Source organism: Budorcas taxicolor, chromosome 3 (genome assembly GCF_023091745.1).
Source record: "Budorcas taxicolor isolate Tak-1 chromosome 3, Takin1.1, whole genome shotgun sequence".
Classification (NCBI taxonomy): domain Eukaryota; kingdom Metazoa; phylum Chordata; class Mammalia; order Artiodactyla; family Bovidae; genus Budorcas; species Budorcas taxicolor.
In genome coordinates, this window is record NC_068912.1 from 2,335,292 (window position 1) to 2,357,603 (window position 22,312).

General features: G+C 38.2%; 1 protein-coding gene across 1 annotated transcript in view; it reads right to left on the reverse strand.

Moving 5' to 3' along the window:
- Positions 1-22,312, reverse strand: part of MAEL (maelstrom spermatogenic transposon silencer) — a 53,749-nt gene that overhangs the window by 13,031 nt on the left and 18,406 nt on the right. The window contains exons 6-8 of the mRNA XM_052637856.1: positions 16,202-16,326; positions 15,404-15,458; positions 15,138-15,279 (exon numbers count right to left, since the gene is read on the reverse strand). Coding sequence (XP_052493816.1) covers positions 15,138-15,279; positions 15,404-15,458; positions 16,202-16,326 — 322 coding nt within the window. The remainder of the gene's footprint in view (positions 1-15,137; positions 15,280-15,403; positions 15,459-16,201; positions 16,327-22,312) is intronic.

Below are 22,312 nucleotides of genomic sequence, written 5' to 3' on the forward strand. Positions count from 1 at the left end.
TTATAACATTCTCTAACATCATATATAAAAATAAACTAAAATGGATTAAAGACCTCAATGTAAGACCAACTATCATAAAACTCAGAGGAAAACACAGGTAGAACAACTCTGACATAAAAATCACAGCAATCTCTCTTCTGACCCACCTCATAAAGAAAATAAAAACAAAAATGAACTGGGACCTAATGAAACCTAAAAGCTTTTGCACAGCAAAGAAAGTCATAAACAAGACAAAAAGACAACACCCAGAATGTGAGAAAATATTTGCAAACAAAGCAACCAACAAGGGATTAATCTTTAAAATATCAAACAGCTCTTGCAAGTTCAGTATCAAAACCAAACAACCTAATTTAAAAAAATGGGCAGAAGACCTAAACAGAAAGTTCTCCAAAGAAGACATAAAGATGGCTAACAAACACATTAAAAGATGCTCAATATCACTAACTACTGGAGAAATGCAAAGCAAAACTATGAAGGGGTTTCACCTCACACTAGTCAGAATGGCCATCATCAAAACTTCTACAAACAATGAATGCTGGAGAGGGGTGGAGAAAAGGGAACGCTCATACTGTTGGTGGGGAATGTAAGTTGGCATAACCACGCTGGAGAAGAGGGTGGAGGTTCCTTAGAAACGCTAGAGACAGACCTACTATACGACCCTACAGTCCCACTCCTGGGCATGTTTCTAGAGAAAACGATATTTCAGAAAGATGCATGCACCCCAGTGTTCACTGCAGCACTATTTCCAACAGCGAAGACACAGAAGCAACCTGAATGTCCATTAACAGAGGAATGGACAAAGAAGATGTGATATGCACACAATGAAATATTACTCAGCCATAAAGAATGACATGATGCCATTTGCAGTAACATGGATGGCCTAGACATTATCCTATCAAGTGAAGCAGGCCAGAGAAAGACAAATATTATATGACATTTGCCCATATAAGCATATGTGCAATCTAAAAAAAATTTTAAAATGTACTTATTTATAAAACAAAAACAGACACACGGAGCTAGAAAATAAACTTACAATTACCTAAGGGGAAAGGTGAGGGTGGAGGGATAAATTAGAAAGCTAGGATTAGAGGAAAACATAGGTAGAACAACTCTGACATAAAAATCACAGCAATCTCTCTTCTGACCCACCTCATAAAGAAAATAAAAACAAAAATGAACTGGGACCTAATGAAACCTAAAAGCTTCTGCACAGCAAAGGAAGTCATTAACAAGGCAAAAAGACAACACCCAAAATGTGAGAATACATTCACACTATTCACACATACACACTATTATGTATCAGAGAGAGAACCAAGGAGGACCTACTGTATAGCACAGGAAATTCTACTCAATACTCTGTAATAATTTATATGGGAAACAGAATCTGAAGGATATACGTATCTATAACTGTATCACCATGCTGTACACACAAAACTCAACATTGTAAGTAACTATACTCCAGTAAGAAACAAACAAAACTAAACTAAATCTAGTTCTCACACGTTCATGCAGAATCAAGAAATTTTAAGTTTCCAGTTAGTTTTGCCCCTTGTTCAGATTTTAATTCCCAAGAGCACCTACTTAATATACACATTTTCCATTGGAGATCATATTTTAAGTGAAAGCAATTAAAAATATTATAATGTATCCCAATATTAAAACAAACTACAACAAACAGAAACCCCAGAAAAATCTGACTCCAGGGAAAAATGTCTCCAAATCTCATCATACTGTTAAAAAGGACATTATTTTGATCTGGTTTATTTATACTTACTGATTTTCCTCCAAATTATCCCAAAAGATGAATGCATTTTCTAGTAAAGGACGATTCATTCTAAAAACTCAATAATCCAAAGTTGTATACTGTTATGCTAATATGAATTATGCAACCTCAAATCTAGCTTCAACTTTAACACATTTCCAATGTGCTTCCTTCATGAAGTTCCTCTCTAAAGTAATAACATAAGATCATAAGTGAGTATGTCTGTTAAGCCTGCACCTCACTCCCAAAGTTTCAAAACTATCTTATCCATTAAAATTATGCGCAGCATAGAGGACTTTTAGACTCTTCCCTTGATATCTCAAGGTCTCAATGATCTCTGTTCCTCTTATTTCAGGGCTAAGTTTCCTCCTTCTCAAGGATAGGCCTGCCTTTCCCTTTTCCAGGAACCACCGTCATCTGACAGTTACTGATGCCCTCCACTCTAGTCAAACCTGTCACTGTTTTTTCTCAATCAGACTCTCTATGTTTTCAACCCTGAATCACTGCTCAGTCATGTTATTCTTTTGGAAAGGTCCTCCCTTTAACCCAAATTTCTGCTCACAGAAATTCTATCCATCTTTCCAGAAGAAGCAAATAAAACATTTATTCTATAAAATACTTCATATATTAAATACATGAAGCAATTCCTCCCTCATGCGGTTTATCATAATCTTTTGAAAGTCTTTAAGGATTTTCAAAAATTATCATATATAACTCATGCATAATGTGCTTTACTGCTCTTATCAGGCAGGAGACTCTGAGGGCAAGAGCAACCCTGTTACTCTTTCCCTTGTTTCCTAAAGAACCTAGTCTCATGCCTTACATACAAAAGTTGTATTAGTTAAATATCAAAACCTCAAGTTGGACTAAAAAATAGCTTCTAAAGTGGTGTCAAAATAGAAAACTGCACCTCTTAAAACTATGAATGCTTCTGGTTCAAGATGCCTAAATTTATTTCCTCTTGCCCTTAAGACCCTATCGAAATGAAAGTCGAACAGTCATAGTAGTGGATGCCCACAATAAAGGAGAAAACAGGAAGAGGCCTCCAAGGAAGAGAGTCTAACAGATCTGTGGGGATCAGAAAGCAAATGAAGGAGTGATGCCTGATGGACCTAGACCAACGAAGTCCCAGCCTTCAGTACTCACGGAATAGGCAGCACAGATGCTAACCGACCTATGGACCGACCTCTGGAGAAGCTCTGAACTCATGGACATGTCCCTGGCCAGAGAGCAGAGGCAAGCTGAGACTGGACTTCTCCTGCACAGAGAACAGTTAACTTCCCGACTCCATGCACGGAAGTGACCTGTTCTTAGAGAACCAGGCAGCAGGCGTGGGTGCTGAAACCAGGGCAAAACCCTCAGGATTCTGGAAGCTATGATTCCACCTCCAGCTTTACAACCAGCTCCTGTGTCTGCTTTCCCTTAGCAAAGCTTGGTCAGTTGACAGTCCCCAGTGGACAACACAGAGCACATATTCATCTTTGCAGCCACATTCTAAAATGTGAACAGAGCCAAGGACAATCAGACACTGAAGGAAAGCCTAGAAAGGTCCACACAGGAAGATCACAGGGAGACAGAAGGAGAGGGAAGCCCGGAGTGCTGCAATTCGTGGGTTCGCAGGGTTAGACACGACTGAGTGCCTCAACAGCAACAGGAGGATCACAACTCCCAACCCAAAAGGATGAGATAACCCAGGGAACCAAAGCAAGCTAGCATCTCTGCCCCACCAACAAGCACCCCAATGAGATCTGTGAGATCACTGCATCTATAATCCTAGGTCTTCTCTTCATCTCTTCAACCCTCATCAACACTGATGATCGGCTATGATGATGTACACAGATAGCAACTGTGGGCTGAAAGGTTCTACAAGATCAAAAAGTCAATCTCTCCCCAGTTTGAAAATGTCTGAGTTTGTGAGGGCTCTGTGCTGGGCCCTCTTCTCTCTGCATCCTCTGCTTAGATGATCTCATCTACACCCTGTAAGATCCATTTAGGCAAAGGATTTGGCTCTCTTCATTGCATTTTCAGTATCCAGAACAGTGCCTGAAATATAGTGAAACGAATGCTGACATTATCCAAACTTTTCCACTGAGTTCTAGGCCAGAACGACCAGCTGCTTACATACTATTTCTAGAACTTGCCTCACCAGGGCCTCAACATATTCTAAACTTGCTCCTCTTTCACTTCCTCCTCTGCTCTGAGGTCTACACTAGAAACCTGTGCACCGTCTTCAGGTCTTCCTCTTTTCATCCTCTCTTCCTGTACCCAGCCCATCAGCAAGGCCCACTGATTTTGACCAATCTGATAGCTACTTACTCAGCTCTAACTTTACTGTCATCATCCTTGTTCAAGCCATTTCTTACATGGACCAGAGAAATGACTAATAATTACAGACTCAATACCTTCTTTCTTGACCTCTCCTAATACATCCATTAAATACTCACAAATTTTTAGAAATCTTAGCTAATCCTGTTGATTCCCCAATTTGATAAAATTCCTTCCCTTAGCTAACAAGGCCCTATCTTTATGATCCTTGCTTATTGCTTCAATCTCATCTTATGAATTCTCCCCTTTGCTCACTAACTCTCCAATGGCACACACAGATTGTCTAACAGCTTTCAGTAAACACCAAGTTTTCACCTCAAGGTCTTTGCAACCCTCTGCTCAGGATGCTGTTCCTTCTATTTTTAGCAAGGCTGCTTCTCTCCTCTTGCTTAAGATCTCAGCTTTAATGTTAAATTATCAAAAAAGTCTCCTTAACATTCTAGAAAGCAGGCTACCTTTCTGCACAGTATTTCCTACTATAGTACCCTGCTGATTTCCTTATCACTGATTACAGTTAAAACCACTGTTGTTTTCTTTTTTTATTTACAGGATGTTTCTCTTTCCCTCTTAAGTGTGAGCTGCATGAAAGCAGAGAGCACATTAATCTCACTCACCACTGTATGTTTGGTAAGTGCCTAGGACACTTACTGGGACATGCTTAATAAATATTTGTTGATTAAATAAAAGCTGCCTTGTTTCGGTCAGCGGGTCACAGTGAATTATTCAAAGGACAATTATGACAGGAAGCAACAAGGAGAATGGGGGGCATTTATAAAAGTTATAAATACTCTAGCCTTCAAAATAACATGATAGTCATTAACAGCCTGTTTAAGGCTCTTGCTAATGTTTTTATGTAACTATATTCAATTTCACCAATATAAAACCCACCCATTTCTCCTGGAGGTAGAGACAATATTTATCAAAAATTTATTACAAATTTTAATAAACTTTAAGAAGTTTAAGAGCAGTGTTTGAAATGAGTCGTATCTAGCTTATATGAACTGAGTTTTATCAGCTTATATTAACTAACAGATTCTAACAACAGTTTCTATTGTCCACTAAAACCAGAACTTCTTTGTAAGATACTATTTGGAATCCTCTGAATATATGTATTCAGAATCATACGATATTATGAAGCTCAGGAAAAGGCAGATCCATCCTTTCCAAAGAAATGTATCATTACAGTGGTTAAAGTTCTATGTAATGGTTCTGTCTTTAATAGGATTCCATGGCACAGAGCCCCCAGAACGCCTTACACCCAAGTTACACTATTCCTGTTGCAGCCCGTATGTAATCTGAGACTCAACTCTGTTTCTTCAATTCTAAAATGATTTTTTCACAGTTTAACTGAAGGTGAAATGCAACATACAAAGTAAAGTATTCTACAATTGTTATTGGTCAGTCTAGAAATAGTTGAAATTGCCTAAACAAGTACAAATTTATTTTTCAAAGCAGTCATATGTAGTATTTTAATTTTTATTGCGGTATAGTTGATTTACAATATTGTGTGAGTTTTAGGTATACAGCATAGTGATTTGGTATTTTCACAGATTATATTCCATTACAGGTTATTACTAGATAATGGTATAGTAATCCCCTGTGCTATACAGTATATCCTTGTTATGTATCTATTATGTATATATTAGTTTGAATCTGACCATCCCATACTCCTAAATTTCTTCCTCCTCCACTCTCTTTCCCTTTGGTAACCACTCTGGTTCGCCTTCTGTATCTGTGACTCTGTTTCTGGTTTGCCTATATATCTGCTTATTATTCTTGATAATCTAACAACTGTAATCTTTCAAAATTTTAGTCAATAAACCATTGAGAAAATATTGATTTGTCTCTGAAATCTTCCATTGATACCATCTCACAAGATCAAGAAAGAACCAGCATCAAAATCTGCATAAAAGGTGTCTATCACTGGCTTGGTAGAAAATCCTGAGATAATAATGCAGTTATCTTTTAAGAAATGCTGCACTACCACTCTGGATGGCACAGAGACAATAAAGTATAACAACACAGACAATGATTCTGGATACGAAATTTTAGGCATACTTTAGCGAGTGGCTGATGCAGTGGTACATAAATCTAAATATCCTAATACATCATCCATAAACTTAAAGCCTAACAAGAATAAATGAAGCCAAGTACAGGCCTGCAGCATAACTAAGAGAACATTATAAGACCACAAGCATCAATTACCTATATATAGAGGGGAAAAAAAACCACCTCTTAATTTCCAATGGAGTCATTTCTCAAGTTCACACCCAAGCCCTTACATAACGTCATATAGAGAGTGGAGCCCAGAAAACATGAGGGAAGAGAGAAGGGAAATGAAGAGCCCAAGATTAAATCATAATCATTCCCACAATGAGGAGGTCCATAAATATTCAGAATCCTGGAGAGATCAGAGCACTGACTACAGGAAAGGGACTTAAAAGTGCCTGAAGACTCTGGAAGGCAGCCTGGAAGGCAATGTTTCTGGGCAGCAGAAGGCAAGAGGAAAAACTCCTTCAGAGATTGTGTGAGGGGTAAAAAAGCAAAGGGGGGAAATTTAATATTTTTCAGAACAAGGAAAGCAGAAGAAAAAAAAAAAGTAAAGACATAACCACACCCCCACCGCCCTGAAAGCATTCAAAGAAACCATACTTTGTTACACTGACAGAAGAGGGACCATTTAAACTATACATTTCAAACCACTGGAAATAACCACCTCTGTCCAAGAAATGCAAGAACAACACAAAGCCATTGCAGGAGCAAACAGAAAACGAGAATCAGTCATTGATAACTCTCCCTACCCTCACTCTTGCCCAACTCCCCTCTGCCCACCCCCCCAAAAAAAAAAACATAAAGGAGAAGAAAACTGTAACATGACACCGTAAGACAACAAGGACTTCGCAGGTGGCTCAGTAGTACAAAACAACAAAAAAATCCACCCCCAATGCAGGAGATGCACATGCGATCCCTGGGTCAGAAAGATCCCCTGTACAAAGAAATGGCAACCCACTCCAGTATCTTTGCTTGGGAAATCCCATGGACAGAGGAGCCTGGAGGGTTACAGTCCACGGGGTTGCAAAGAGTTGGACACTACTTAGCAACCACACACACATTCTACACTGTTATTAATATACGAATTAAATATCCTCAAACAAAAATCCTGATGATATGAAAACATGGCTTAAATAAGAAACTTCAAAAATAAGACATAAGGGTTGACAAAACTCAGAAAAGAAAAATCGTATAGGAAAATAATTGAATTTCAAACTACCTAAGGAAGAACAGATTCAAATGAGAAGTTAAGTGAAAAACTAAAGGAAATGGAAAACTAACATGAGAATAAGAGATTAATGAAAGATGAAACAGGGGTGAGAAAGAGTGACCATAATGAAAGATAGGTAAAATAGACCAAACATATACATATCGGACATCCTTAAGAAAAATGAAATAGGAAAAATTATTACACTACAATCTAAGAAAAATATCCAGAAATAAGACCTGATTCTGCAAGAGCTTGGAAAACTGACCTGCAATAATGAACTCAGAGAAATATCCCAGTGAAACTTAGACCTTAGGACTTCCCTGCTGGAACACTGATGGAGAATCCACCTGCCAAAGCAGGAGACATAGGTTCAGTCTCTGTCCAGGAAGAGTCCATATGTGGTGGGGCAACTAAGCTCATGGGCCTCAACTACCGAGGCCCACTCACCCTAGAGCCCATGCTCCGCAACAAGAGAAGCCAGCACAGTGAGAAGCCTGTGCACCACAACTAGGGAAAACCCACGCACAGCAATAAAGACCCAGCACAAGAAAAAATAAATGAATGAATAAATAAATTTCTTAAAAAACTATTAGAGTTTAAAGATGAAAAAAATCATTCTTAAGGTCTCCAGGCAAAAAAGATTTAAAAAAAAATCAAGAGAATTTAATGACCAAACTTCTAAAAAACAACATAAAGCAATACAGTACAGCTGTATCTTTTAAAAACTCAAGGAAATAAAATGCAAACCAATGGAAAAAGTTTTAAGCACGCAAGAACACAGTTACTGTCATTCCCAAGAGCCCTTGATCAATCTACTATATCAAGAGTCAGCAAACGTTTTCTGTAAAGGCGTCAAATAACACAGCAACCATTTATAACTATAGGAGATGTCCTAAGACACAGACATAAACAAGAGTAACGAGACCACCCCATTTTCAATATAAAACAGATCAAGCAGACAAAAAACATAAAGAGGTAATGCAGCTTAAATGACATAATAATGTAGAGCTTATGGATATTTGTCAAAAGTTGCACCCTGACAAATACATATTGTTCTATCCACAAAACAGTCCAAAAATTGATTATTTAATTTGCAAAACACTGGTAGCTTTCATAAGGTAGAAATGTTATAAACAATACTCTGAACAAAATGCAAAGACACTAAAATTTACTAACAAAAAATCAGAAAGGCTTTCTTTCCATCTGGACATTTAAAAGCCTCATAGTAACTTTTTGGTTAAAGAGAGCTGGAACTACAGAATTTAAAAAAAAAAAGACAAAATGCTATGTCAACAACTTATGGGATGCACTGAAAGCAATGTCTGAGAAAATTCACTCCACTAAACACTTCTCAATTAAAAAATCAAAAAGGTTAACACTGAGCTCACAAATCTAAACAAAGAATCACAAAGTACCAAGAATACAAAAACAGAAATGAATGAGGAAGAGAACAAAACATTAGTAGGTCTAATAAACTGAAATCCTGCCGCTTAAAAAAAAAAAAAGACAATGCACGAGGTGTAATTTAGAAGGGGAAAGCAGAAGCACAAATACATAAGAAATCAATGAAACAAGGAATTTTAAATTATAAGAGACTTAGTTTGCAGACTTAAATAAGTCTGGAAACCTATATAAAATGAATCATTTCCTAGGGAAGTACAGATTACCAAAACTGAAGCAATTAAAGTTAGAAAGTCTAATCAAGTCAATTTGCATAGAATACACAAAGTTATCACCCCACAAAAACTCACCAGACTCAGATAGGCACAATCTATGTGAGAAAAATTTTAAAACAAACTTGAAAGACCCAAACATAGATCTGAACAATGGAAAGACATCTCCTGTCCTTGGACAGAATTCATATATAAAGATTTCAGTTCTCCAGTTAGTTTATGAATTTAATGCAATCCAAGGAACTTTACAGAACTTCCCTGGTGGCTCAGAATGTAAAGAATCTGCCTGCAATGCAGGAGACCCAGGTTTGATCCCTGGGTCAGGAAGATCCCCTGGAGAAGGGAATGGCTACCAACTCTAGTATTCTTGCCTGAAGAATCCCAAAGACAGAGGAGCCTGGTGGGCTGCAGTCCCCAGGGTCACAAAGAGTCAGACATGACCGAGTGACTAACATTTTAAAGAAATTTTACAGAACTAGACTGAACTGTTTTGTTTGAACTGTCCTAATGTACTACACATTCAAAATGTAATAAAACCAACAAATATGGGCAAAACCAAACTGGAATAAAGCAAGCAAATAAACTATTTCAAATGAATAATTTAACCACAGTGAAGGAGAAAAAAAAGAACAAATTCCAATAATTTTTTTTCCATATCCTGCAGCATGAGGGATCTTAGCTTCCTGACCAGAAATCAAACCCGTGCCCCTTGTGGTGGCGCATGAGGTCTTAACCACGGGACCACCAGTCCCTCACCAATAACTTTTTGACTAATCTCTGACTAACAAAACTGAAAAAAAGATTCTAAACTGTTAATAAGTCTTTTTTTAAATGGTGGTATCACTTAATTTTACAACAACCTAATACATTCTGTTGAGCACCAGGTTTTTCCATGCAGAAAAGCAGTACAAAAATGGAAAACTAGAGAACTCTATGGTTTTAAATGGCAACTGCAGGTTTATGTATGAACTCAGGATGAGATGAAGACAGAGAGGGAAGAAGAAAGGGAGGACGGAGTCGGCAGGTGAGTCTAGCCACGTAAAAATGTGTAGCAAGGGTAGTACACATACATATATTTCCTAGCTCTCTCCACTAAGGAGAGCTAGAACCGAAGATGCTCTAGTAGGAATGAAACCTAGCACCCAGATTCTATCTCCTAAATACTCTCCTCCATTAAACAGAATCAGGGTTCCTTGGATAAAGGGCTAATTTAAAGCTAAAGAAGGGAAAGTAAAAGATGAACCTGGAATAACTGGAGCTGGAAAAGCAAAGAAACACTCAAAGAAGGAGGCAGCATTGTTTGACAATAACAAAATTCAAACTCCGAACAACAAAGAAACCACTGGCTATAAAGAAACCAATCTGAGCAAAAAATAAGTTAATAAGACATTACAGCTCACTGAATAAGATACTAGGAATATGTAAGTCCATAGTCATAAATAAAAAAAAAAGTCACCAAAAAGGAAAAGCTCCTTTAATAATAAATGTAGAAACAACAACCAAATTAGAGCACCACCATTTCACAAATATAGTCATAAGTGACTAGCAGATGATAAGCTAGCAGATTAAATATTAAAGAATACACAATCTACCAAATTTCAAAGACTCTCCCAACAGAATATTAATTGTACAGTGAAAATGAATAACTTTTCAATGGAAAAATCTGGCAGACATTACCTTAAGCAAGTGATCAAAGTTATAAGTAATGAGGTTAAAATCAGATGCCCCCATATCTGACACATCTGAGAAGAGACATCACTTTTGAGGTACTCTTGCTAGAAATACACAGCCTCATACCGATGAAATTACCTGCAGGGAAGCAACGAAGACACAGACACAGAGAACAGACTTATGCAATGGAGGAAGGGGGGGAAGGGGAGAGTGGATACATGGAGAGAGTGACATGGAAATGTACATCACAGTATATAAAACAGATAGCCAACGGGGATTTGCTGTACGACTCAGGGAACTCAAACGGAGGCTCTGTACCAACCTAGACCGGTAGGACGGGGAGAGAGAAGCGAGGCAGGCTCAAGAGGGGGCGCATATATACATATCTGGTTGATCCACGCTGACGTTTGGCAGAAACCAACACAATACTGTAAATCAATTATCCTGCAATTAGAAATAATTACACACACACCACTGCAATCTAACCACGAGGAAATATAAGCAAACTCAACCTGAGAAAAATTTTACAGAGTGACTGGCCTGCACTCTTCAGAAAGGTCAAGACCACCAAAGTCAAAGATTGATGAATAATTCCAGGCTAAAAGGATCCTAAAGAGACATCATAGCTAAAGGTAACATGTCATCCTGGGTTGGACCCCAGGTGTTTATTTTTTGCTATAGAAGACATTATTAGAACTAGCAAAATATGAATATAGCCTTCAGATTAGACAACAGTATTGATCACACGGCCCACAGCCTTGTCTAACTCAATGAAACCAAGCCATGCCGTGTGGGGCCACCCAAAAGGGGCAGGTCATGGAGGAGAGGTCTGAGAATGTCGTCCACTGGAAAAGGGAATGGCAAACAACTTCAGTATTCTTGCCTTGAGAACCCCATGAAGAGTATGAAAAGGCAAAATGATAGGATACTGAAACACGAATTCCCCAGGTTGGTAAGTGCCCAATATGATACTGGAGATCAGTTGAGATATAACTCCAGAAAGAATGAAGGGATGGAGCCAAAGCAAAAACAATACCCAGCTGTGGATGGGACTGGTGATAGAAGCAAGGTCCGATGCTGTAAAGAGCAATACTGCATAGGAACCTGGAACGTCAGGTCCATGAATCAAGGCAAATTGGAAGTGGTCAAATAGGACATGGAAAGAGTGAACATCGGCATTCTAGAAATCAGCGGACGAAGATGGACTGGAATGGGTGGATTTAACTCATGATCATTATATCTACTATTGTGGGCATGAATCCCTCAGAAGAAATGGAGTAGCCATCATGGTCAACAAAAGAGTCCGAAATGCAGTACTTGGATGCAATCTCAAAAACGACAGAATGATCTCTGTTCGTTTCCAAGGCAAAGCCTATGCCCCAACCAGTAATGCTGAGGACGCTGAAGTTGAACGGTTCTATGAAGACCTACAAAGCCTTTTAGAACTAACACCCAAAAGAGACGTCCTTTTCATTATAGGGGACTGGAATGCAAAAGTAGGAAGTCAAGAAACACTGGGGTAACAGGCAAATTTGGCCTTGGAGTATGGAATGAAGCAGGGCAAAGGCTAATAGAGTTTTGCCAAGAGAATGCACTGGTCATAGCAAATACCCTCTTCCAACAACACAAGAGAAGACTCTACACATGGTCATCACCAGATGGTCAACACTGAAATCAGGTTGATTATATTCTTTGCAGCCAAAGATGGAGAAGCTCTATACAGTCAACAAAAACAAGACCAGGAGCTGACTGTGGCTCAGATCATGAACTCCTTATTGCCAAATTCAGACTCAAATTGAAGAAAGTAGGGAAAACCACTAGGCCATTCAGGTATGACCTAAATCAAATTCCTTATGATTATACAGTGGAAGTGAGAAATAGATTTAAGGGAATGGATCTGATAGAGTGCCTGATGAACTATGGACAGAGGTTTGTGACACTGTACAGGAGACAGGGATCAAGACCATCCCCATGGAAAAGAAATGCAAAAAAGCAAAATGGCTGTCTGGGGAGGCCTTACAAATAGCTCTGAAAAGAACAGAAGTGAAAAGCAGAGGAGAAAAGGAAAGATACAAGCATCTGAATGCAGAGTTCCAAAGAACAGCAAGGAGAGATAAGTAAGCCTTCCTCAGTGATCAATGCAAAGAAATAGAGGAAAACAACAGAATGGGAAAGACTAGAGATCTCTTCAAGAAAATCAGAGATACCAAGGGAACATTTCATGCAAAGATGGGCTCGATAAAGGACAGAAATGGTATGGACCTAACAGAAGCAGAAGATATTAAGGAGAGGTGGCAAGAATACACAGAAGAATTGTACAGAAAAGATCTTCATGACCCAGATAATCACGACAGTGTGATCACTCACCTAGAGCCAAACATTCTGGAATGTGAAGTCAAGTGGGCCTTGGAAAGCATCACTATGAACAAAGCTAGTGGAGGTGATGGAATTCCAGCTGAGCTGTTTCAAACCCTGAAAGATGATGCTGTTCAAGTGCTGCATTCAATATGCCAGCAAATTTGGAAAACTCAGCAGTGGCCACAGGACTGGAAAAGGTCAGTTTTCATTCCAATCCCAAAGAAAGGCAATGCCAAAGAATGCTCAAACTACCACACAATTGCACTCATCTCACATGCTAGGAAAGTAATGCTCAAAATTCTCTGAACCAGGCTTCAGCAATACATGAACTGTGAACTTCCAGATGAACTTCCAGATGTTCAAGCTGGTTTTAGAAAAGGCAAAGGAACCAGAGATCAAATTGCCAACATCCACTGGATCATGAAAAAAACAAGAGAGTTCCAGAAAAACATCTATTTCTGCTTTATTGACTATGCCAAAGCCTTTGACTGTGTGGATCACAATAAACTGTGGAAGATTCTGAAAGAGATGGGAATCCCAGACCACCTGACCTGCCTCTTGAGAAACCTATATGCAGGTCAGGAAGCAACAGTTAGAACTGGACATGGAACACCAGACTGGTTCCAAATAGGAAAAGGAGTACGTCAAGGCTGTATATTGTCACCCTGCTTATTTAACTTATATGCAGAGTACCTCATGAGAAACGCTGGGCTGGAAGAAGCACAAGCCAGAATCAAGATTGCCAGGAGAAATATCAATAACCTCAGATATGCAGATGACACCACCCTTATGGCAGAAAGTGAAGAGGGACTAAAGAGCCTCTAGATGAAAGTAAAAGAGGAGAGAGAAAAACTTGGCTTAAAGCTCAACATTCAGAAAACGAAGATCATGGCATCTGGTCCCATCACTTAGATGGGGAAACAGTGGAAACCGTGTCAGACTTTATTTTAGGGGGCTCCAAAATCACTGCAGATGGTGATTGCAGCCATGAAACTAAAAGACACTTACTCCTTGAAAGGAAAGTTATGACCAACCTAGACAGCATGTTAAAAAGCAAAGAGATTACTTTGCCAACAAAGTTCCATCTAGTCAAGGCTATGGTTTTTCCAGTGGTCATGTATGGATGTGAGAGTTGGACTGTAAAGAAAGCTGAGTGCCGAAGAATTGATGCTTTTGAACTGTGGTGTTGGAGAAGACTCTTGAGAGTCCCTTGGACTGCAAGGAGATCCAATCAGTCCATCCTAAATATCAGTCCTGAGTGTCCACTGGAAGGACTAATGCTGAAACTGAAACTCCAGTACTTTGGCCACCTCCTGCAAAGAGCTGACTCACTGGAAAAGACCCTGATGCTGGGAGGGATTGGGGGCAGGAGAAGGGGATGACAGAGGATGAGATGGCTGGATGGCATCACCAACTCGACGGACATGAGTTTGGGTAAATTCTGGGAGTTGGTGATGGACAGGGAGGCCTGGCGTGCTGCTGTTCATGGGGTCGCAGAGAGTTGGACACAACTGAGGGACTGAACTGAAATGACTGTAGCAATGGTAATATACTGTTTTGATAACTGTATTGTGGCAACACACATGTACCTGTTCTTACCGACATTTCTGATATTCAGGGTGAAAAGGCAACTCACTCTTAAGTGGTTGAGGAAAAGAAAGTGTTTATTTTTATAAACATATTAAAATATTAACAATTAGAATCTGAGAATGGTATATACAATTTCCTTGTACTAGAGTCCTCCAAATGTTCTGTAAGCCTAAAATATCAAAATAAAAAACTTTTTATTTTCATATTTCTTAGAAGAAGACTATGTACCAGTATTTATTTAAATAGATACTATATACTTTCATCAATACGGACACTCTAAATGAATAAACACTGTCATTTTATTTGGTATTTTGTTTTTTGCATTTAGTGATAAAGTAACAATGTATCTTATAATCAGTGAACCCTTATATTCAAGGAAATACAATGATTCCAAAGTTTCACAGGCAAATCATGTTTTAAAAGGCACAAACTAATCCTACTGTATTTCTCAGTTCAGAAAAAAGTCAGTATTATCATCACAAAATCACGTAAGTACCTTGTGTTGCTAGAATAATCCCACATGGCCACCTCTAGGAGGCTCCGAACCCAGGTCTTAGAAGGCTCTTTCAGAAATTTTTGCTGGTAGATCCCTACTACAAGATCCTCTACTGTGAGAAGTTCTAGATCTTGTCTGATTTCTTCCATTGGTAAATAAAAACAAACATAAAATTAGTGAACTCAGGAACACAGAACATGTCCATCAAAATGGAAACACAGATACTAAAATAAAATACATTTGAGCAGTGACCCAGTTTAACTTACCTGATGACTTTGCCATATGCTTCAAACACCAGTTGACTCTGGCTCTATCATCAGACTAGAGAAGGGAAAAAATTTTACTTGTATTTTCTTCTATCCTCTGTTACTTGCAATTAATAAGGCCCTTTCAAACTGTGGGAGGGAGGATGGGTAAGGGGAAGGGAAAGGCTGGAGAGTCCATGAAAACTAAATGAGAACGGTTGAAAAAAAAAAGGGTAACATATACTAGAAAATACTGCTAATAATAACCAGTTATGTTCATAAAGCATTGTTAACATACTTTATGAACAGCAAGTGAGATTTGTGTTCATGGTTAGAAATGTTTGATTTTTACTGTTTTATTAATAAAACAGTAAGGTTAAAAGCCAATTCTACTACACTGAACCTGAAAGAATTTACACAAAACAAAGAATAAAATTACATAAAGAAGATCAAGGAATTACTACAAAAATAGTTCTGAATAAATGGTACTCTTGCCTGGAAGTGACAGGTGTACCAACTAGAAATCCGTCCTTCAGGGTAAAAAGATATTAAAGGTATTTCAGAAGGAGGAACTATAAACATGAAATCTACCAAAGGTGAAATATATTCAGTTACTGCAGTCTTCAAAATCCCTCCAATATTAGAGAAATGTAGAAGAAAAGGCATTATACATACCTAATTACATTCAAAGCAACTAAAAATGAACATATTTTAATACACAGTTAAGACACAGGCAAAAGTTCTTTCTCTGGGTATCTTTCATGGCTCTTCTGTTTTCTAAGTAGATGACTTTAAAAGAAATTCTTATGTTGAAATTACCTTGCAGTAGATAGGTGGCCAGTTCCCTGGGTTTGGATGAATGAATCTATAAAGATTTTGTAACACAGTTGCTTGGTCATGCCCAGATTCAAAGTGTGAAATAGGAATCTTGTGACTAGAATCACCTGAAGGAAATAAAAAGGTAGGTAGGAGTTAAAATTTGACCAAGACAAACTATGGATTAGGTATAGAAGGATGGGTATAGGAAGGAGTAGTGGGTAACTTGTATTTAAGTACTTGTATCAAGTCTGGTTGTGCTCAGGTACTTTACACATTTTATCCCATAATGTTATAAAATAGGTAATATACATATTAGAGAAGAGAGAACTGAGAATCACAGAAGTTAACAATAAATTAACAGCTGGTGAACAGTGGAGTCAGGACTCAAGCCCAGGCTTGTTAAGTGAAAGCAGCAGTGTTTTCACCATTTCTATGCCACCGTTCATCAATATTTTATTAGAAAGGCTGGAGACTCGATAGTAATGATTGGTTTTTAGAAGGTTGTAAAATGGTATTTCCACTTTCAGTAAAATACAGACCAAGTAATACAACTTCCCACAAAAATTTAAGATATCGAAAACAGCTACAGTAGCAAGGGATTATTAGGTCAAAAGCAAAATAAGCCACAGAGGTGATCAAATGCAAAGAGAGGTGATCAAAATGCAAAGAAGTCAGAGAGGTCAGCCTAATTCTGGAGGCAGTTTTTACCCTGGAGTCATTTGCTAATTCCTTAAGAGGAAGTTTACTGGCTAAGAAGTGTGTTTCAGACAGCTTTGGGGGCCTGGTTTGTGAGACCCCTGGTGTCTAGAAAAAGCAATCATAAATCCTTTCTAGAAGAGAAATATCAACCTCAAACTACCTTAAACCATTTTTTTTTCCAGATAATCTATATGAATAAACCAGGTACACACACATCAAAGAGTGAAAACCAAGACAAAGTTGAAAGACAAGATCAAGTCCAGAAGCTGAAGTTTCTGGACACAGATTTTAAATAATCATGCTTATTATTTGATGAGATCAAATTACGAATTTCAACATAAAATTGGAAACTATTAAGAAAAAGAATGCTAGGAACTCTCTGGTGGTCTAGTGATGAGGACTCAGCATTTCACTGCTGGGTCCCTGGCTTTAATCCTTCAAGCAGCGCTGTGTAGCCGATTAAAAAGATAATACAGGGAGAGTTTAAGTTCTGATAATGAAAGACTAAGGAAAAGATGGCACACATCAAACACCTGCTTGAAGGCACTGCAGAGACATAAATGAAGAGAGGAATTGTAAGTCCAAAATCTTAAAATGAAGAAATCCTAGAGAGCTGAATCTGGCATTTGGGTTTGTTGGTTATTTGGGCATTTACCAAACCTAGAAGAGATAGAGAGACTGAGAAACTGAGATTTCAACAGACCTAGAGCTGGTAAGAATTTAAAATATTACTCCAGAATTACTTGTGTATATATAAAAATTTATAAATTAAAAAACCACTCAATTGTCTTCTGGCCTCCACTGTTTATGCTGTGAAGCCCATTAGAAACTTTACTGATGATTTCTTTGCATGTGTGCCAAGTTACAGCTACTGTTCAGCACTCAAAAATGACCAGACATATTAAGAGAGCTGAATACGTGACTGAGCATCAAGATAAACAGACTACAAAAATATATCCAAAAAAAGAAGATCCCCATAACAGAGTTAACAAACATAAAGCTTTAAAAAACAAGGCTTATGTTCAAGGAAATAAAATTACTGATAACTTAAACAGAACCATAAAAAAGAACACATGTAGACTCAAAAACTCAAAATACATTCCCCAAACCATTTTAGAATGGCAAAACAGCCTTGATGACAAAATAAAGATTAACCTCAGGTTTAACATGAATGCAAAAATCCTAAAACAAACTACTGGGTTGTCCAAAAAGTTTGGTTTTTCTGTAAAATGGCTCTGGTAGTGCTTAGGTGTCTTTAACTTCATTCAAAACAGTTTTGTTGCATTGTATCGTAACAGTTGTCATATCAGTGTGCATTTTAAAAAGTTTACCAAAGCTGCTGAATTTTTGTGAAGCCATTTTAATATTGAAGATGGAAGGAAAAAAAGCCACATTTTCAGAATAATATGCTTTATTATTTCAAGGTAAAAATGCAACTAAAGTGCAAAGAAAGATTTGTGAAGTATATAGAAAAGGTATTGTGACTGATCAAATGTGTCAAAAGTGGTTTGCCTAGTTTCATGGTAGAGATTTCTTGCTGGACGATGCTCCATGGTTGGGCAGACCAGGTGAAGGTGACGGCAATCAAACTGAGGCATTGAGAACAATGAACTTTATTCCACATGGGAGATAAGTGACATACTCAAAATATCCAACTCAACCACTGAAAATCAAAGCACTATGGTAACTGCTTTTATTAAATATGTTTGGGCTGCACACAAAGGGGAAAAAAAAAACTTTCTTGATCATATTTCTGAATGCAATTCTCTACTTAAAACATAACAAAAACATTTCGTTTTCAGAATAAATTATGATGGGTGATAAAAAGCAGATACAGTACAATAATGTAAGCAGAAGATATCATGGGGCAAGCAAAATGAACCACCACCAACCACATTAAAGGCCAATCTTCATCCAAAGAAGGTGATGGTGTGTACATGGTGGGACTGGAAGGGATGAGCTGCTTCTAGAAAACGAAATGATTCATTCCAATAATTACTACTCCCAATTAGACCAACTGAAAGCAGCACTTAATGAAAAGCATCCGGAATTAGCCAAAAGAAAACATAATCTTCCATCAGGATAACACAAGTTTGCATGTTTCTTTGATGACCAGGCAAAAGCTGTTAAAGCTTGGCTGGGAAGTTCTGATTCATCCACCATACTCAGTAGACATTGCACCTTCAAATTCCCATTTATTTTGATCTTTACAAACTTCTTTTAAAGAAAAAAATTTCAATTCCCTGGTGTAAAAGGCACCTGGAACAATTCTTTGTTCTAAAAGGTAAAAAGTTTTGGGAAAATGGAATTATGAAGTTGCTGAAAAATGGTAGAAATTAGTGGGAAAAAAACGGTGAATCACTGCTTAATAAAGCTCTTAGTGAAAATGAAAAACATGTCCCTTATTTTTACTTTTTAAAAACCAAAGGAACTTTTTAATCAACCCATATTAGCAAATCGAATCCAGCAATTTATTTAAGTTATATAGTGAAAATGCTGGGTTTGTTTGTGGAATGTAAGGTTAGTTTTTAAGATTAGTAAATCACCATATAAACAAAAGACACAAATCATCTGATATCCAGAAAGAGTATTCATTAAAATATGCAACTGATACCTCTAGTGAAACTGGGAACAAAGGGAACTTCTTTATCCTGATAAAGAGTATACCAAAACTAAAAGACAGAGAAAAACTACAGCAAACAGAATACTCACTGGTGAAAGATTAGAATCTTCACAGCCAGCACACTAGGACAAACAGGTTTTAAATGTTTTAAATAAAAGATACAGATTAGAAGAAGTCATTTCACAAATAAAAGGAACTTTCTAAAAACCTCAGAGTTTGGCAAAGGTGGGATAAAACCAAAACAAAAAATAAACAAGTAGAAAATATAATTTTGATTCAATTTAAAAAATACTAAAGATAATAATTTTTAAATTTTATTGCTAAGAAAAAATTGAGATCTATTACATATAATTAGCAAGAAAAATGATAAGCTAATAGCTAATAAGATAAAGATTATAGAGAAAATTAAGACTTTATTATAAAGAACTACACATTTAAAAAATAAGAGTAGCTCTATATTAAAACATTTCTAACTGGGGAATTTTTGCAGAAACTAACACCAGTGGCATTAATATGTCTCTGGTCAAAATGTGTAAACATAAAGAATATCATGAAGCTGTCAGTTCTTTTCAAAATGATTCAAAGATTTAAATATACTCAAAATAGAACTGCCTTATGACCCAGCAATCCCACTGCTGGGCATACACACCGAGGAAACCAGAATTGAGACTCGTGTACCCCAATGTTCATCGCAGCACTGTTTATAATAGCCAGGACATGGAAACAACCTAGATGTCCATTAGCAGATGAACAGATAAGAAAGCTGTGGTACATATACACAATGGAGTGTTACTCAGCCATTAAAAAGAATACATTTGAATCAGTTCTAATGAGATGGATGAAATCGGAGCAGATTATACAGAGTGAAGTAAGCCAGAAAGAAAAACACCAATACAGTATACTAACACATATATATGGAATTTAGAAAGATGATAATGATGACCCTGTAAGCAAGACAGCAAAAGAGACACAGATGTGTAGAGGGGACTTTTGGGCTCTGAGGGAGAGGGAGAGGGTGGGATGATTTGGGAGAATGGCATTGAAACATGTATACTATCATGTAAGAAACGCATCGCCAGTCTATGTTCGATGCAGGATGCTTGAAAAAAAAAAGAGAAAGAAAAAACTATATTTCCCATAGCTTATAAGAATTTATAATATTACACGATGATTTTTAATATTCATGTTACAATGGGAATGTAATTGAATACCAAGATTCATGTATCAAATTAATAACTAAAATAGGTTATAATTAATACTGGGCTATTTTACTTTAGAATGTTATTCTAAACAGTTATGGAGATTGTGAGTAGTTAATTAATAATTTGGTTGATGTCTCCTGTAGGCCAGAAATAGATAGTTCTTATCATCTGCTTCATACAGTTGTTTTCCACTCATGAGGTATGCCAAACACTTGTGAGAATACTGTATTTTCCTTGCAAAAAAAAAAAAGTAATAAATATACTCAAAATACTGAGATTAGTTTCTCTGCACAGAGGACAAGAAGGCAAAGTAAAAGGACCTGAGTTCACCTCCTCTTGCTAAGAGTGGGACACGACTGAGCGACTTCACTTTCATGCTTTGGAGAAGGAAATGGCAACCCATTCCAGTGTTCTTGCCTGGAGAATCCCAGGGACGGGGGAGCCTGGCGGGCTGCCGTCTATGGGGTCGCACAGAGTTGGACACGACTGAAGTGACTTAGCAGCAGCAGGAGACACTAAAAATCACAACTAACTGCTGAAAAACTAGCAACAAAGAGGACTGGAACCTCTCCAAAAAAAAATTCTACCTCCAAAAACAAAACAAAACAAAACCCACCAAAACAAGATGGGGGGGCACATGTGCAAAATAATCAAATCTCATACCTGCCAGCTGGGTGAAGCACAAACTGGAAAATAATTATATCTCAGAAGTTCTCCCACAGGCGTGATAGTTCTGAGCCTCGTGTCAGGCTCCTTAGTCCGGGGGCCTGATATTGGGAGGAGAGCCACCAGAGCCATTTGGCTTTGAAGGCTAGCCAGGCTTGCTGCAAGAGCTCCAGAGGGCTGGAAGGAAGCAGAAACCTCATGGAGCGCACACACAGGATCTCCTGTGTCCCAGGACCCAGGTGGAAAAGCAGCAACTTCATAGGAGTCTGAGCCAGACTTACCTGCTAGTTCTAGAGGGTCTTCTTGCAGAGCAGGGGCTGCTGTGGCTCACTGTGGGGACAAGCGCACTGGTGGCAAAGCTTCTGGGGCATGTTCACCGCTGTAAGCTGTCCTGAAGGATACCATTGTAATGCCAAGTCCTAGCCCCACCCAACAGCCCGAAGGTTCCAGTGCTGATGCCTCAAGCCAAAAAATAAACAGGGTGGGAACATATCCCTACTCAGCAGACAAGCTGCTTAAAAGTTTTCCTGAGTTCAGTGTCTTTGCGACCCCATGGACTGCAGCCTACCAGGCTCTCCCCTCCATGGGATTCTCCAGGCAAGAGTACTAGAGTGGGTTGCCATTTCCTTCTCCAGGGGATCTTCCTGAGCTCAGAGCTGCCTCTAAACACAATCTTTGCCACTGCCCTGCCCACCAGAGGAACAGGACCCAGCTCCAACCACCAGGGGGCAGACACCAGAAGAAAAATGAATTACAATCCTGTAGCCAATGCGACTACAGAGACAGAAAGTGAGACAAAGTGAGATGACAGAGGAATAGGTTCCAGACGAAGGAACAAAAACAACACAAACTAAGTGGAGACAGTCTACCTGAAAATGAGTGTAGTGACAGTAAAGAGGATCCAAAATCTTGGAAAAAGAA